The 18,369-nt window shown below is 41.2% G+C and overlaps 1 protein-coding gene across 4 annotated transcripts in view; it reads right to left on the reverse strand.

Moving 5' to 3' along the window:
* The window catches only part of add1 (adducin 1 (alpha)), a 30,984-nt gene extending 13,881 nt beyond the window's left edge, over positions 1 to 17,103 (reverse strand). For 3 of the 4 annotated variants that reach the window (XM_073477595.1, XM_073477592.1, XM_073477593.1), the window contains exons 1-10: positions 16,956 to 17,041; positions 5,995 to 6,203; positions 5,132 to 5,294; positions 4,728 to 4,879; positions 3,425 to 3,505; positions 3,076 to 3,225; positions 2,842 to 2,985; positions 2,631 to 2,729; positions 2,110 to 2,283; positions 1,676 to 1,933 (exon numbers count right to left, since the gene is read on the reverse strand). In XM_073477595.1, the coding sequence (XP_073333696.1) occupies positions 1,676 to 1,933; positions 2,110 to 2,283; positions 2,631 to 2,729; positions 2,842 to 2,985; positions 3,076 to 3,225; positions 3,425 to 3,505; positions 4,728 to 4,879; positions 5,132 to 5,294; positions 5,995 to 6,189 (1,416 nt within the window). In that variant the 5' untranslated portion in view covers positions 6,190 to 6,203; positions 16,956 to 17,041. Of the gene's footprint in view, positions 1 to 1,675; positions 1,934 to 2,109; positions 2,284 to 2,630; positions 2,730 to 2,841; positions 2,986 to 3,075; positions 3,226 to 3,424; positions 3,506 to 4,727; positions 4,880 to 5,131; positions 5,295 to 5,994; positions 6,204 to 16,955 lie in introns of all 4 variants that reach the window. The other variant, XM_073477594.1, reaches the window with a different exon arrangement.
* Positions 17,104 to 18,369: the final 1,266 nt, after the last annotated feature.

Raw genomic sequence — 18,369 nt, forward strand, 5'->3', positions numbered from 1 at the left:
GAGCTGGCATCACCAAAGTCATTTCCCAGGCTGATACACGACAACAAGGACGACAGAGATAAGAGAGAAACACACCCGAAGACACTCGCCCATGTTGGGACAAAAAGAGTCACAACGCAACAAACTAAGACAAGAGTGTATCTTTCCTGCAGAGGATGAAACCTTTTATTATCTTGTTAGCTGCCATTTTCCTCTTTAAAAAACGTACCCCATTTACTTTTCACTGTGTTTTTGTAAACCTGGTAATGCTCAGCATGATTGAAGGAAAAAATACCCATTTCTTGCACCAAACTGAATGAGCAGCGGGTGAATATACAAATCAAATCTTCAGCTTTTCATGCAAAATATTCTGTTTGACCGTTTTAAACTAGGCATGTAATCCGCAGTGGAAAGCGTAAGCTCATGACTTCATTCCTGCGTTTACTTTAAGCTTGGCTGGTTAGCTGCCAAACCAGGAGGGCTAGCTCGATGAGGAAGGGTTTTTCTGGATGGAAGTAGCTGGGTTGGGTTGGTTGAGTATGAGATGAACATGTAAACACGATATACTCACTGAGAAAGAGTCTCACAACACAACATTTCCTACTTTCCCAACAGGAGATAATTGATTTAAAAGTCAGATCAAATTCCATTCCTCTTTTTTTCTGTTTTTTGTTTCCAAACAAATCCACTCATGCAGGCTCTGAGCTTTCAGAATAAACTGAAACGAAACTAGAGAGAATAAAATAATAGAGGAAACAGAAACATAGAAGTTGTGCTTTTAGAAAAGTAAGAATTAGAAAAGCAGGCTGCATAACTCTTTTGCCAAGGAAATTTGCTTTGCTGTATAAAAATAGTTATTTTTGTAATATACCTGGCATTATTCTGGACTCGGAGACATGCCACCTCCCTAATTTATGCAGGCAATCTTATAAATAGGCTTTGTGAGCAGGCCTTAAAGCAATCTCACCCTTAGATTTTCATTGCTATACCCTTAAACCTTACTGTACTTTCTTTATCCTTATTTCTAATCATGTTTGAGCAACTAAGCGAATTTCAAGATGCAAAAAAAAAAACTAAGAGCCTGTACTACGGGGCGGTGAGCAATAGGTGTGGTCACCGTGTCTCGCCACATTCTCCTGCCCACTCGAGGACTCATGCCACACCCCTGCTGCTCGCTCCTCTGGGAAAAACATCAACAATGCATTTCACTACTACTCATGCAGTGGGGCATGCTGGGGGCAGCTGGCCCGGCATCGTGAAGCGTTAGGAGACCAGAAGGGAAAAACAGCAGAAGAGGGTCAAGGAATAATCACTGCTACAAGGTAATTAACACAGTAGAGGTAACTGCATTTGAAAGGTGGGTTAATAGGACATCTGAAATTACAGTGTTAGTGCACCAAAAAAAGCCTAAAAGTAGTGAGAAGCAAGATTATACATACTCAGGTTTTTAGGCTTGAAGTTACATAAAAAAGATGATCTGGACCTTTGTGCTATACTTTTACTCCTAACTGTCCCCAGAGCCTCAGGATGCCGACCACCTACCCGTTTCCACCAACAAGGTAGCTGTAAAATCTATACTATGAACAATAAGGTAGGCACAGACCAAGCAGTTGGTTATACAGCTTGGCACGCAGACACCAGACGAGAGAGACTGCAGCAAGGGTTTGACGTGATCGTGTGTTATGTTCGTCCACACCTTAGGCTTCGACTTGGGGCTGCTGCCGTCGGGCCCGTCCTCATAGGGCTCGTCGGGCCGGCCGCTGGCATTGACCCAGCGGGTCTTGTCGCGCTGGCCGCGCTGGAAGCTGTGTTTCAGCGGGGAGCGAGCACCTGAGTCACTGTCCTCGCCGTATGAATAACCACCGTGGGCGGAGGAAGAGATCTCCGCATCACTGTACTTTTTAGCTTTGTCTCGCAATGACGGGCAGCGGTAAGGGTAGCCCGTCCGGTAGCCCTGGGACACAGGAAGACAAGCAACAACAGGGATTAGCGAATTGTTGTTTAAAGCCAGACTATATGTATGATATGACCATGTTTGAAAGTTTGAAATTATTTGTGTTTTCTGATCCATCGTGCACACTCCCACTCCCCCGCAAAACTTCAACTTCACTGTCTTTCCTTAGAACTCACCAAGTTGTCGAGCATTCTCATGAGAGCCTCAAACTCCTGCTCCCCGACTTGCCACTTGGGGTGTGTAGAGGACCCGTCGCCGGCTGGCTCCGGGACCCGTGGGCGCGCCTTGTATTTCCCCGGGTCCAGCATCACCAGATTATCTGGCCCTCCAGCGCTGGCCAGTGTTCGCACCTGAAAGAAATCAGGGTGTGGTGTGGGGGGAAGATGGAGACAGACAGACAAACAAACAAACAAACCAGAGACAGGATCCAGAATAGAGAAGGAAAATAAAATGTGGACATGAGGACAGACACAAAAACATAGACATCAACATGAAGGAGGATATAAAAATGTGGAGAGACAAGGGACAAAGACAATTGTTATGAAAAATGCAGACAAACACATGGTGCCAAATATAACAAGCCAAATGAAAATACATGGTTCTTTATATCATAGCACAACGATAGTAAACTGATCATCCTTAAGGTTATTTGACATGACATTAATGTCTTCTGTACAGAGCTCAGTGTGTGTCCTACCTGGATCTCACAGGCAGTGACCAGATTGTGGATGTAATAGAAAGCTTCCTCCACTGTTTCGCCAACAGTCACCAAGCCATGATTTCTCAGGATGAGCACCTGCGACAGAGGAAAAAATAAAAACTTAACCACATAAAAAAGCACATTTCTCTCCTGTGCTTTCGACGTGAATTTAAGTTTAGCAGGCTTTATAATGAAAATCAGCTGTTACCTTGCTGTTAGGCCCGAGGTTCCTCTGTATGAGAGTGCTTTCTTCCTCATCCACCAGAATGCCGTGGTAGTCATGATAGGCCACCTCGCCCAGAGACAGCGCCTCAGGTGAGATGGGCAACAGGCCGCATTTCATGGCAGACACCTGCAACCATACAAAAAACATATGACATAAGAATATAATGTGTCTCTGTCTGTGTTTAGTACAATAACTATGCATACAGCTTCCCCTTACCGCAGCACCTGCAGCTGTGTGTACATGTACGATACACTTCACATCGGGCCGTGCAGCATAGATGGCAGAGTGGAGGGTGAAGCCGGCCTGGTTGACCCCGAGGTTAGTGCTGCCCCGGTCCACTATCTCCCCCTGAAGGTTTATCTTCACCTAGAGAGCAGGGCATATAACAAGAAGTAAGTTTAATGACTTTAGCTATGAATCTCATTCAGACAACAAGCTACTCATATTTGTCAAGAACTGACTTGTTTCAACGTATTTTAATGGATGAGAAGTGAACTAATTGTTTGAGTCAGTGAAAACAAAAGAAAAGACATGCAGCTCTATTAGAGATCAAGAAGATTCTCACCAGACTGGAGGCAGTGACTTCACTGTACAGGAGCCCAAAAGGGACAATTAGGAAGCGTTCATCGTCTGAGTTCACCCTGACCTAGAAGACAAGAGAACAGTCACATTAGATTATAGTGTATAATCTATATATAGTATATAGTGTATAGTATATATATAGTGCAATTAGCTCCAACTAAATTGAAGTAATTGATATAAAAAGGCCGTTGGCCGACACAGTAGCATTTCTTTTAAGTACATAAAGAATTACCCAGGAATTTATTAACTAAAATTTATATTTGTCAAAATATGTATTGGTTAAACAGTTTGAACAGTGAAGGCATCATTGAACAAAATTGTTAATTTTACATACAACAAAACATATCTTCTTAAACTATTCTGTAACCTTCAAAATCAGATATCTACCCACATAACACCTTATATTTATTAAAGACACATTGTTATGTTTATTGTGCTGATGCTTTAAAAATAATTAGCATATTTTACTAGTTTTAACATCAGCAATCAAAGATTTAATATTTTCACATTGTCTGATTTTTAGACTATTCAACTAGTCTTAAGTTTTAATGTCCCTTTAAACACCAGGGAAATTTGAACATTCCGAGTTTGGCACTGTGATCATCAATTAAGACAAAATGTAGACAACTACGCCCTCTGCAAAAACCTTTCTTGCTTTGAGTGATGTAAACAGGAGGAATAATGTTGCCATGGAGCCATTGTAGGCTACAACTTGAGCCCTGTTTTTTTAGCATATATTTGCTTACATTTTGGCAAACTAGCACTATTAAAAGTGTGCCGTATTATCCATTACCAGTTCTTGTCTGCAGTGTACCCACAGATTTAAAGATAACTATCCCTGCATTAGTTTGATACTGAAAAATCTTAAAAAGCTGATCATTTTCAGTCAAGTTCTGGAGTTATACAGAGTGCCTGTCTTCTCTGATTTGTAACCAGATTCATGGTTGATTATTCTGAGGACTCCTTAGAAAGTGGAAGTCACACTAAATCTGAGATTATGTGTATTATGTGTGACACAAATTGTGGCCATCAGGCACAGCTCTTCAATGAGCTGTGTGTCACAGCAACTGCTACTGTTGACGATGTTGGTGAGCGGACCAAATCAGCCGGTCAGACTACAATTATTAACTTCCTGTTGTTTTGAAACCTGCAAGCTTCTGTCTCTCCAGCTCCGCTATTAATGGTTATACTAAAAGCCTCACTGTGAATCATATCCTCACTGAACTGCTGGACAACAAATTCAGTCAACACGGCCGCTGTATTATCAAGAATGAAGCCAATCTTACTGTGAGGTGGTTGTAGATGAGCTCCGACCAGCCAAACAAGTCAGCGAGTCGATAAAAGGCAGCCAGCTTGCAGCGAAGCAGCTTCTCGCCTTTGTCATAGGAAATGGAGTCTGAGCCACGCAGATCATTCACTGGAGTCACCATACCCAAACCTGAGAGAGAGAGACAGGGTCAGACAAGGTTTACTTATATGAAAGAAGTTGACAAATAATAGTGAGCAGAAATGGAAACATCCAGTGCTCTGTATGGAATCAAATAAGACCCATCCACTCCAACAAGACTCTTTGTCCAGAAATTAACTATGACATACGGTGCATTACTCACTGTGAGCACAGACATCGTAGAGTTGAGGTCAAAAAGTCACACACAGACACACACACACACTCATTCTGCTCTCTGCTTACTCATGTTGAGCGCCGCCATGCCTCCTTGTGGTGCCGCGGGATACATGGAGGGCATGCTGGTGGTCATGAAGTCTGCGATCTGCTGCAGAGCCAACAGGCTCGTGGGCGTCTTGCCCTTCTTCAGCTGATCCTGGATCATTGTTTCCAGCTCATCGCAGAATGCCTGCCGGTCATCAACGCAGACAGAAACACAGAAAAATATAAGGGCCAAAAAAGAAAAACATATAAAAGACAGAATGACCCAAAAACAAAGCAGAATAGGGCACAAACAGGTAAAAGACTCAAAAAGAAGATTGACAGGTAAGGGCAATTTTAGGACAAACTTCATATTGAGGAATTTAAATATACTGACACTATGTTTACACGCTCTGAATGAACACACCATTGTTTTTTTTGCATATTTTCCCCTATTTACAACAAACTCACAATTCTTTGACAGCATGCTGCAGTGTTTACTGACCCTTCAGTCAGTCACTGCTTAAAATTTCTTACAATATGCATAAAATTAACTTGAAGAAACTTGCTTTTATTAATGTCAGTAACCATCGCATTGGTTATTCAGGCATCATAACTGAACTGAATACATCAGTGCTTTTCGTACATACAATGGGCCTTTAAACAGTACTGCTCTCTGGTATTCAGCTGCTCACAGACACACTGTTGATCAGGAATTAACTGGATCCATCATGTGATGTTGGCAAGGCTGCTGCCTTTATACTATAAGAGCCTATTCACGATTTAATATGCTGGTTATGGCAGCGTGCATTTATCAACTGTGACCCCAGTATTCTGTCAGTTAACGTACAGCAAATGTATGAAACTGAATGTGAATATGAAAGATTTAATGTGTGTGTTCCACTGACCGGGCTCTGTAGTATCATGGAGACCCTCTTCCTCTGCTCCATCATGTTAAAGTCCTGCCGCAGGTCGGGTGCCATGTTTCTCTCTCTCTGGTACTCTGGACTGCTCTCGTCCACCCGGTCGAAGTACCGCTCCTTGTGGGGGGCTGTGGTGGGAGGTGGGGCCGTCACCACCCCGGCACCTGAATCGCCGTTCATCCTGGGCTGGCCTCCTGTAGAAATTGATAACAGACATTGCTTGCTCAGACACCCGTTTCTAAATTTGTCCCTAGATCTGCGTGTTGTATCAAAGTCTATGGCACAGAATTTGTCACAATCACATTTTTCAACCATTGGTGCAAGGTATTATAGGTGACAGGGTCAGAAAAAGCCTTTTGATCATCCTTTCTCACAAGTTAACTTAAAATATTTGACCTGAACAGTCCCACAATGTAACGGTTGATAATAATCAAAACTTTGTCTGTGTGGTTGGATAATTATGGCTGGATGGACACTGGGTTATAATATGCTGTCACAGATGTCTAAATATTTCTTGAATTAATTTTAAAAAAGTAAAAATGATCAAGTCTGAGACAATAAGATGCTGACAGAGAAACACAGAGGTGTTTGAAATAAGGAAATGAGCTTTGCAAGTCATTAGACCAGATAGCCAATCACAGACCACACTGTCTTCTACTTCCTGTGAAAATCATGTGACCACTCTTCCCAGCCCAAATGGGCTTTCATTGATTTCCACAATGTGTTTCCTGGAATCACAACAGCACTCAGCTGTCAAGGCCGGGCAAAGGAAAGTAAATCAAAAACTGGAAATAGAGCCAAAGGTTTCTGACATTCAGCCTGAAAAACATTAGAACTAAAAGTCTTAATCAACACGCAGGAATTTCTAATGTATGTTATGGATATTGTAATATCAGGGATCAATAGTCAACATTTAGCTCAAACATTATCATGTGTCTCCTTCAATTGACAACAACAGGGAGGATTTAGAGACATGAAGAGAAGAGAGTGACAGATTTCCTAAAGATCCATGTCAATCTGCTGGCTGGGTGTATGTGAGGATAAATGGGCTCCGCCTGTCTGTCACAGTACAGACAGCTCAAGCCCTGACTCTGAAGGACACAGACACACTTTTGAGCATAGGGAAATGTGTGTGTGCAAGCATGTACGGGTAATAGAGGGGGTGCTCTGGCAGAAAGTGATGCAGCCCATTAGTCCACATCAATACAAATGTTCAGCCAAAACTACCATGACAACTGCAGACCAAACCCAAAGCATCCAGTATCACACTGAGCGCTGACAGAGCCTCTTTCTGTTTCTGTCCGCTTTGATCGCTGTTCTGAGATTTTCCACGAAAATCAAACCCAACATTTTCACAAAATCTCAGGTCACCTGCTCCAATCAAGGCCTTTTTGTGTGTTTTAATGCGATCTGTCAACAGTGTTTTGTCCATTAAATTGAATGAAGGGAAAATAAATGATCAAAACATGACAAGGCAGAAAGGACTCTAATGTTGAGAAAAATATAACAGTTTAAAGTTTTCAGGCTGAATGGGCAAACAACAACAGATGGACAAGTAGTAATACAACCTCATCAACATGTTCACGTTCTGACCCATGAGCACTCAGTGGTCATAATTTCACTATTACCCAAGAACTCAAAACTCATGGGTCGGACCACACCCATCTTTGAACTCTGCCTTGATTTTGATCTCAACCACAAACCTGTAGTTTCATGACAGCATCTTGCCCCTTGTGACACTAGCGCAGTGACAAATCTGTTCACAGAGAAGACGCGCTCCATTGTAGACGGTTCTCGGTTCAGTTTACATTTGCTAAGCAATAGATAAGCTGTACATTGACATATACAAAAATCCCTTTCACAGCCGAGACATCCAGGATGAGAGGACGCCAAATATTTCAAGCCCTATTTTATATAATATATTTGCAGCATCCTGTCTGGATTTTGTATAGCGTTTTAAAGGGTTATCCTGGACTAAATTCTCAACAACATTATTTATTGAGATAAATATTAAAATAAAAAAACTCTATGAATTCTTACGCCTTCCTCGTGTGAAGAAACTCCAAACTCGGTCCACAGATGAGGTAGCGGTAGCTGGGGTTGAGACCCATGGCTTTGTACCAACATCCGCCCCTTACGTCCTAAAACCAATTCCTCTCACATTTGTCTCTTTTGTATCTCCTCTATGCTGTTTTATCTTAATCATAAATACGGCCTTAAATTGCAGTTACAAAATAAAGAATATGAGAAAAAAAACAAGCGGCTTACTGTCTCTGCAAATGTTCGACAAGGAAAACTCTGTTGTTCTGTCTGACTGGTGTGATTAGGACATCAGTTATTGACAGAAGAATAAGGACATCAGCAATTAGCCCTGCTGCCAAATACTCTCATTAGGGAGAAAGAGTGTGTCTCTGGCCTGTTATTAATGCAAATGAATCTCAATGCACTGCGAAAAAACAGCTCAGACTGGTTGCGGCTAGAAAATGAGCAACAACAGTGGGATACGCATAAAAACCTGCCTTATAAACACTTCAAAATAACTTGCGAACAAATACATAAGTTTATTCTGATAGAGACAGACAGGGCTGGCATGTCTAATGCTTTAAAGAAAGGTACATGACAACGCTGAAGTCTCTGCATCCCCTTCTAAGACCGGCCTGTGTCAGCCTGGTTAACAGGAAGATGGTCTTAATGCTTCTAGACTGCTGGTCTGACCTCATTCCCTCTGGTCTGCTGCGTTTGCTGCCTGTTGTTCACGTTGATGTTTACTGCGAGTGGCAACGAGGCACATCTAACATGTCTGCTGCTGACAAACAGGACGCCTGAAAAAAGTGACCAGAGCCTAAAGGATTAAACATAGGGATGCTCCGATCAGGGTTTTTTGCCCCCGATACGAGTCCGAGTCCTTTGATTTTTGAGTATCTGCCGATACCGAGTCCCGATCCGATACTCTTATAATACATTTAAAAAATTAAAAAGATCGAAAAAAACTATCCAAGGTGTCCCTTATTTTTTATTATATTTTAATACAACACTTTAATAAGTGTTTGTTTTTCAAGTGTCGAATTAAGTTTGTGGTATTAAACGAAGCTTTGTCCTTACCACCCCTCGATATCCCAAATTTACATATCTGACAGTTTGCAACTGCATCGTTCTCGTCACTCACTTTAAAATACTTCCACACAGCAGACATGGTGCGCCACAACTCGCCACTCCGCTTCAAAACAAACTGGCGTGCTGGTCTTCTGCGCATGCGCATGTCGTAAACGGTGGTAGTAAATACTCATTTTATTTTTTTTATTTTGAATCACCAATAGCCCATATATCAACAATCTAATACAAATAATGACTAAATAAATATATATAAAACCGATCTCTGATCGGGTCGTAACGTCCGAGTCCCGATCGAGTCTTCAGTGGCGTGATCGGCCCCGATTTCCGAGTCACGTGATCGGATCGGTACAACCCTAATTAAACATTCATGATATTCTTCAGGGTGACCTTTTTAGTTCAGAGAGGAGAATATACTTGTTTGGAAATCCACCGGAGAGGCGAAAACTGAGTCAGCATTTAAACTAAAAATTGAAAAAACTAATGTAAAAATCATGATGATGTCACATTTGTTTGTGTTGTCTGTACCAAACAAACAAGATCTATAGGCATGTAGTAGACTATGGTGTTTATTGTTTTCAGCAGATAACGATAAACGACTTTATATTTTAATATTTTAAAATGAAGTTCATGACCTGTGGTTTATGCACACCGGAGGATAAAAGGCTAAGATGTAGTGAGCAAAGAGGATTTAATATTCCATTACTCTGATTAAAATAATAAGATTGCAAACCAATCTGACAGTTGCATACTGCCACCTACTGCATCGGAGTATGCAGATAATGCACTTGTTAAGTAAATGGAAGCCATTTGTCTAAATACTGTACTGTAACACAGTTCACCTGTGCTGATTAATGGCACTAATCATGAAATACGAGAGAAAAAATGCCCCTCACAATATTGGCCCTTCATTTGAAAGACAAAAAAATAGCTCCCCAGAAACCAGAATTAAGAACTTGATATTAATGCTAAACTCGCTCACAATGGCCCTCATCTCTATGCACTAAAGCACTGCAGGGATTGTGTAACAGGACCCTTTGTGTGTCTCAAGGCTGCCGTCAGTTCAGACACAGTCCAACACTGCAGTGCACGCTACCAAAAAAATCTGCTAACATCTGCAAATACAGGTCAAATGGACCATAAGTATTTGTTAAAGCTGCAGGAAGGAGAAAAATAAAAGAGGAGCAGCAGGAGGGAGGAGGACCATATCCGAAGATTTGCAGAAAGTGGTGGTGCAACATTTTCTGCTCTGTCAGTATAAACAACTCAGTATCAGAGTAAACAAAACAAGGAGGTTAAAAGGGAAAACATTATGCTGTATTGTGCATTAACAACTGTTAGTAATGGAGTTAAATTAGGCCGCCTACATTTCAAGGAGCATTTGCTTGAGTAAACTCATTTCCTGCTGCACTTTGGCTTGCCACAAATGTTAACTGAATCACTCCAGCTGTGCAACATCCAGCACTAACATCTCAAGAGCATGTTTTTAAAACTACGCTAAAACAAATGTCCACATCTCAAAGTTGTTTATTTCTCGTGGATAATGTAGCAACAACATTGGCCATAGATGCAGGAACTGTCTCCATCTGTGCTGAATGTTGTCATCTCACAACCACAGGCGCCCCCGCCTCACCAGAACCCCTTACATCTCATCTCTCCTCAGATATGTAGGTGCAGGGGGCTCGGCTAGCCTCCACTCCTGTTGAGAGTGCAATCGCTATGGAAACCAAATACATTACCATGGAAACACGGGACAGCCTTTAAAGATTACTGTTATGCAAGAACAGCTGTAGGCCAACATCACGCTGCAAGCCAGTCTGTGTCACAAGGCGCACACATTCAAACTAATGTGTTACTCGTGTTACACTTGACTCAAAGCTTCGACAAGTTCAGAGGTTTGTGTGCACTTCTAGAAATTAAAATAAACCAAATTAAAAACAGCACATTTTTTTTAGATTGACAACAAGAAAATCATCTCTTCAACGTGAACCTTCTTTAGTAGAGACACAATCAGACTGAACATTAAAGATATGCAGTAATGGTAGAAATCGAACATCTTGTGATGACCCGTGTCCCTAAGGGCAGGTTCACCCTGGTTTCCATAACCGCACCCATTCAATGATGTGTATCGGAAAGTACCCTGCCCTTATTGAGTGGAACCAGGGTGTGCCTAAAGCTGCAACTCATGCACCACCCTGCAGATGTTGGGGATTGTATAGCAGCCCCTGACTGACAGTATCTGGTCCTGCTTCTATAGACTGTAGCCTGACCACCTCTCAGAGTTCAGCAGGTCTGGAAAAAAGAGACACAACACTGACACTTTGCAGAAAACCTGCTTTGGGCCAGCCAAGGCTGAAGGCAAGTGTCAGACTCTCTCTTATCTTCTGTTATGTGCCGAGGGCGACCAAAACACAGAGCATTTAACATCTTATGCACACCAAAAGCTGCTACTTCTGCCTCCATTTTATTGTGGATGTGGAAAACCTCTTGACTGTATGCATCCAAGGGGTTTCTTGTCTCTAAGCAACAAGAACATGTTGTGACGATGAATCAAGCATCACATTCATACAGTTTATGCAGTATATGCCACCTACTTTTGAGGGAGAAGTGGAAGACGTGATTTGTCAGTGCAATAATCAAGGCTTTTTGACTTGCTGGCGCAGAAGTTAGCAAAGGAAACAGCAGCCTAAGGATGGAAACATTGGACCCTACTATACATGCTCATTGTTGTTAATTTGGTGGTCACAGACAGCTGGTTAAATCTCTTTATTTAGACCAAAGGTTGCATTTACAAGAAACTACTAGCTTCAAATAAATCGCTATCACTGAGCTGACTGTGTGCATCTTTTTTATCCTTTTCATTTGTAAAACCATCTCTGCACCAACATCATGAACAAGACTTCTGGTGGGGTCTTAAAGCCATTTCACCCATCTATTAGTGCTAAATGATAATTTGTATTTTCATTGTCATTGCGATATGAACAAAGATGATCAAATTTGACCCGGATCAGATGGAGCCCTGGATACATAGTCCAAGCATTCACATTATTTGGCCAATCCAATGAAACCTCAGCTAGCCGTCAGCTAGCCTCAGATTAAATGGTGTAAATTTGGCGGTGACTATGAGGTGACCCAGCACAATGCCTGAGGAAGGAGAGAAGAGCTAATGTGGGCACTTTTAATATTTGTTTCTTTACCGCAGGCCAGATTGTCATCGCGATATTGAAAAGAGTTATCGCACATCACAGGTTTTACTCGTACCATGCAGGCCCACTGTCTATGAAACATTTTATAACAAAGTACATTGTCCTAAATATCTGAAATAAAAGGTAATGATGCAATAATCACACAAATCCAAAGCAATCCTAATTAAATTTCCATATCCACTGGCCAGATAAGATCAGCAATAACAATCTGTGGACAAGGAGACAACAACTACTAGAGGATTACTACGAAAAACCAGTGTCAACACCAGACAAGCTTTGACATGGGAAATGGAAAAAAAGGCAGGCCTAAGAACACCTGGCAACAGCAACAACAGGCAGATCAAGAGACGCATCTGGTATCAGATAAAAGGAAAGCTAATGACCAAGAACTCTGGATGTCCCTTGTCTACAGCCTATACTCCAGAAGGGTCGTTAGGCATAAATTAGTATTTTTGCAGTATATATGTATCATCAAATTGCTCAGACAGCAAACAGCCCCTCTTGGTTACGCACTTTGACAACGTACATCTGCACACTTGATGGGGAAATGAACAGGATGCCGTTGCGTTAAACATGCGATCGAATTTCCTTTAGATGACTGACGCAAACTGATGTTTTGAACTTGACACCACTGAATACAGATGTTTCCACTCTCCAAAGAGGCTGCTGTGACCCAACAGTGGGAAGAGAAAAACAGAGATGCTATATGAAGAGGAGCACCCGGCTGCCCACTCTCCCACGGTGGCGTACATTATACATATTTCAATTTTTATCGTAATGCTCTTTTGAGAGGCGGAAGCTCGCACTAAAGACTTCTTTTCAGCGTGACTAAGCTCTCTGAGAAAGGAAAGCACTCTGAAAAAGGATCCATTAAGTTTGTTCCAAAAATATGCCAATCAAACAATCGCCAGTGAAAAGATCATTATGGTGTGTAAAAAAATGGCCTCAAACTCTCTTTATGTAACGGTTGTGTGTGTATTTGTGTGCGTCTGTGTACAGTTGGCGTTTCAAGCAGTTTTCAGACATTTGAGAGAAGCACTCAGACGTGGCTCTTTATATCTCTGAGCTGGATGCCAGTCATTACTGTCATTACTGGGGACGAAGACTCCACTAGCAACTGCTCTTTAGTGTGTGTGTGTGTGTGTGTGTGTGTGTGTGTGTGTGTGTGTTACAGACCCCTAACTACTATGACTGGTAGGAATGCATTAGGTGACATTTTAGCACTGCCCAGTGTATGGTCTTGTACAGCAGACAGTAATTGACACACAGAAGTCGTGCTGTTCTTCGCAACATGAGCTAACAGCGCAGCAACTTAAATACAGCGTTGAAGAAAATGAGGAGGCAACAGCAAATGCGTAATTACTGACCTCACTGCTCACACTACAACAATTAAGGAAAAAAAGGCGAGACATAGATATCTTAATATGACACTATATCGTCTTATATTTTGGATATCATTATCTGGGATTAACCAATATGTTTTTTTATGGCCTATACTGATTATTAGTGATCAAGGAGATCAATAACAGATTACATTAAATAAGGTCGATATCAAGGTGTCTGGTCAAAAATAACGTGTTGTTTGACTTTTTCGCCCAGTCCTAGCATTTATGAAGTGCTTTTGAGGAGATTTCAAAATATATAGATAATTATCATGTGGCACAAAATGGAATAAAAATGTCTGGATATTGTTTTAAGACCATATTGCCGAGCCCTAATCAAAGTGAGGATTATTAAAAAAGGTAAGTGATTCATTGTTTGAATTACTAAATATCAGAAAATATATATAAAATATATTTCAAATGAGAGACAAGAAAAATAGCTATGCAGACACAGCCTACAACATGCATTTTTGAAATGTTCTGTATGTAAACCTCACCATCAGTGAGACAACCAGCATGGGAAAGGTATTATCTGTTGCCGACTACCAAGGCCAGACCAGACGCTGTGTTGTGCTAGCATATAAGTACAGTGGCTGGGGGTTTATCTGGCTGTTGCACGTCATATGGGACCGAGTGGTGGAAGATTGCTCTCTGAAACAACACACCCCTCCCTGGACAGTTTCCCTATAGTCTCATTCTCAGGCCTTTATCATGTGTGCATCTGTGCAGCATTCTGCTGGATAAATATTTGACCCGAAATACAGCTACGTAGACTGACAAGATCTTTTAGTGACCTCTGTGGTGTGAATGAAAGTTCAAGAATGGTGGTTTTCACATCTCTAGCTTAAACAAAGCCCTGCTAAGTGACCACATATGGGGAGGAAGGAAGGAAAGAGTGAAATAGAGAGAACAGACTAGAAATGAAGAACACATTTTCAGCTGCACTGCAGTCAAGGGTGTGGGCGTGGGGAGTGGGAGTAAAACAAACACTCTGTATCTAGAGTGAGTGTGTATGTAAGTGTGCAGTAGTGTAGTGTGTGTGTGTGTGTGTGGAGGGTGGCAACATGGAGCCAGACTGACAGAGCTAAGCTTCCTCCCTCCGTTGGGAATTTCACTCATTCTAACAGAATTACCAAATCCAGGGAGTTACCGTCCCTTAACACACACACTCACAGACAATTTATCTTGGCAGTTTGGCTCTGCTAATCCTCATACTGTACGAGGGGGAAGGGACTTCACAGTGGACTTCAGAAAGAAGCCAGACACAGCAACGACTTAGTGGTCTTGTTCTGGGCCTAAAAACAAACTATCAGATTATTATCACCTCTACATCCTCCTGCTGACAATCTTATTAGAGCTGGACATTTAGGGCTGCAACTAACAATTATTTTTATTGTTTATTAATCTGTTAATTACCTCCGCCAAGGACGTTATGTTTTCACCCGGGTCGATTTGTTGGTTGGTTGGATCCGGAGTATTTAGGTGGCTGGTATCTATGAGTGAATACAATTTGATGAGGATAAAGGGGGCTGTTGGGCCTTGGCGGAGGTATGCACTCTACTGAGCGCCATTCTATTTATGTCTTAAATGACTCTACTAACCTTTCGGCCTATAAAATGTGAGAAAATAGTTCGTTATATTTCAGATGCTTGTTTAGTCTGACCAAAAGCCCAGAACTTGAAGGCAATCAATTAACAATCATATAAAATAGAGAAAGGCAGCAAATTCTCACATCTGGGAAGTTTGAAGCCACATATATGTGGAAAATTACTTGCTGAATGATGATGAATTGTTAATATAATAATAATAATAATAATAATAATAATAATAATAATAATATCATCGTGGTAAGGTCAGCAACTAAACGGTTAATTTCATTGCCAATTAGTCTGTCAATTATTTTCTTGCTTCAGTGATCAGGTGTTTGGTCTATAAAATAGCAGAAAATGGTGGAAAAAGTTGATCAGTGTTTCCAAAAGACCCAGATGACATCCTCAAATGTCTTGTTTTGTCCACAAGCCAAATATATTCTGTTTACTGTCATAGAAGGAGTAAAGAAAGCAGAAAATATTCACATTGAGGAAGCTGGAATCTGAATTTTTAGTATTTTTCTTTAAAAAAAAATACTCAAACCAAATAATCGATTATCAAAATAGTTGGTGATTGATTTAATAGTTGATCGATTAATCATTGCAGCTCTAATCATGATGCATCTGTTTTGCATTTTTTGTATTTTTCCAATTCTAATATAGTGTGTTGTATACTGAGTTGGTTCAAGTTTTACATCCATCTTTTGTTGTAGTTTTTGGTTTCTATTATATGTTTTGTTTGTTGCATTTCACTTATAAGAAGAGCTGCGAGGAGTAGTCCACTATTTTGACAACTAATTAATCGTTTCAGTCATCTTGCAAGCAAAAATGTCAAACATTTGCAGGTTCTAGCTTCTTAAATGTGAGGATCTGAGGCTTTTCTTTGTCATGTATTAAAGTAAATAAAGACTTTTTGGATTTTGGACTATTGGTTGTACAAATGAAGCAACTGGAAGACGTCCCTTTAGGTTTTGGGAAATTCTTAAGTTTGTGTAAAAAAAAAAATGTCCCATTGGGATTAATGAGGACATTTTTCTGGTGCAGTGTGGCACAAGGTTTCCTCCTACACTGAGAAAGGACAGGATGAGAAGTGATGTGCTTTTGATTGAAAGACATGAATTAGCACAGGACATTGTGCCATCTGATCAACAGGAAACTGCTCCATCAGTGGATGTAGCTCAATATCCTCTGCTTCACAACACACCCAGACTAGAAAACAATCCTACACAACAAGAAACATCGACCTGAGCAGCACCAGAGTCCATATTAAAAGAGCAACAGCAAAACCTGTGCGCATGTGAAATGCAGAATAATACAAGCACAGGCCTGCTCGGACTGTATGCTAACCACACTGGGGGTACAAACCCACCCGGGGAAAGTGTGTGTGGCCCTGGGCTGTTATTGTTCAGTACAGGAAGCCGTGTGAAGAGCAGACGAATTAACTACATCACAATAAACTGTAGAAATGCTCGTTTTACAGTGTAAAACGTGCACCGCCACCTCTCTGCAGACTACACCGACCAACACATTAGCCAAAACAGTGAGAGCTCGCCACACTGAAACAACGAGACTACAAACATTAACAAAAAAACACACATGGGTCACCGGACAAACACTCCCGCTGAAAGGCAAAACACGTCGATTATTTCCGAGCTTACCCTCTCTTTGATGAAGTGATGAGATATAAACAGTGCTCGGTGAAAGCGGGACGGCGGGTTTCACTATTTTTATCCCCGACCCTGGTGATTTCAGAGTTGGTTTATCTCTCTGCGCTTGTCGTCCCTCCGTCGCTCCGCCCCTCCGCCATCATCTCACTTGGGTGCGGCAAAGTTGTTGATCCGTGGCTCGCTATTGGCTGGTGAGAGGCACGTGACAGCAGCGGGGGAATCTGATTGGAGGACACGCTCTTTGCCCGCCCCGCAGGAAGGGGGCGTTCAGGTCGAGATGTTCAGTTATTACTTTAATGCTAAAGCCATGGAGCTGATAGGAGTACAGCCTAGCACTGCTGGAGGAAGTACTCAGATACTAAAGTAAAAGTACTAATACACACTTTAAAAATACTCTGTTTTATTATTGTTTATTCTATTCCATAAATATCTACAGAAAATGAATACAGTACATTTTAGGATAGAGGACACAAACATACCTATTAGGTCATACTTATCACATACACCAACACATACCCTTACTGCATGTACTCACATATCCAAATGAATAAACGCATAAATCTACACAACCCTACATCTACCTTGTACAATTATATATATATGGATATTGATTTAAACAAATAAAAGGAAGAGTATCACAAAAAAAACAACTGTTTACATCCATTCGACCTTCTCAACCTCAAATGATCGATTCTGATTCCAGCCTTCATCGTAACTCAAATTGTCAAATCCACGTTCAAAAATGAAATTCTGCTAACATCCCCCTCAAGAAGCTGCTCAAGTAAAAATGTCCCCCTTGCCTGTTATACTTACAAAAGGTAAAAGGTGCCCTGCTGTAGTTTAGTAAAGAGAGGATGTTCACAGTATTTTCCTTCCATCTTCCTGTGCTGAAGCAGACGCTGAATCAATATTTGGTAGCCTCCTGAATGCAAAAAATAATTAAACAGATCAAATCAAGTTTTATCTGTTGCTTTGTGAAGATTGAGTTATGAGCCCTTGTGACTGTGGAAAATAACAACCTTAGCTTATATTTGAATTAAAATGACTGAGACTGCCAGAGGACATTTTCACTGTATAAATGTATATTGATGCAGTACATTTCTATACTTTTTTCGTATAAGACAAAAATAGTTCAGATGTCAGGACACATGATCTGACTGGACACCACTGGGTCCCTGCTACTCTTGATCTGGACCTAGGGCCGAAGCTACCATTGAGGATGCTCAGTATCTCTAAAATCCTGGCTACGGCCCTGCCGGGACCTGTCTAGAAGTACTACCTTTATCGTATTAATGCACTGATATTACTGATACTGTTGACAACGTGACACTTATTTTGTAACTGTACTCCATAACTTAAAACAAATTTGCTCATCCATTCCTTGAAAAGTGAAGCAAAATAATGA

The sequence above is a fragment of the Pagrus major genome, chromosome 12 (genome assembly GCF_040436345.1).
Source record: "Pagrus major chromosome 12, Pma_NU_1.0".
Lineage (NCBI taxonomy): Eukaryota > Metazoa > Chordata > Actinopteri > Spariformes > Sparidae > Pagrus > Pagrus major.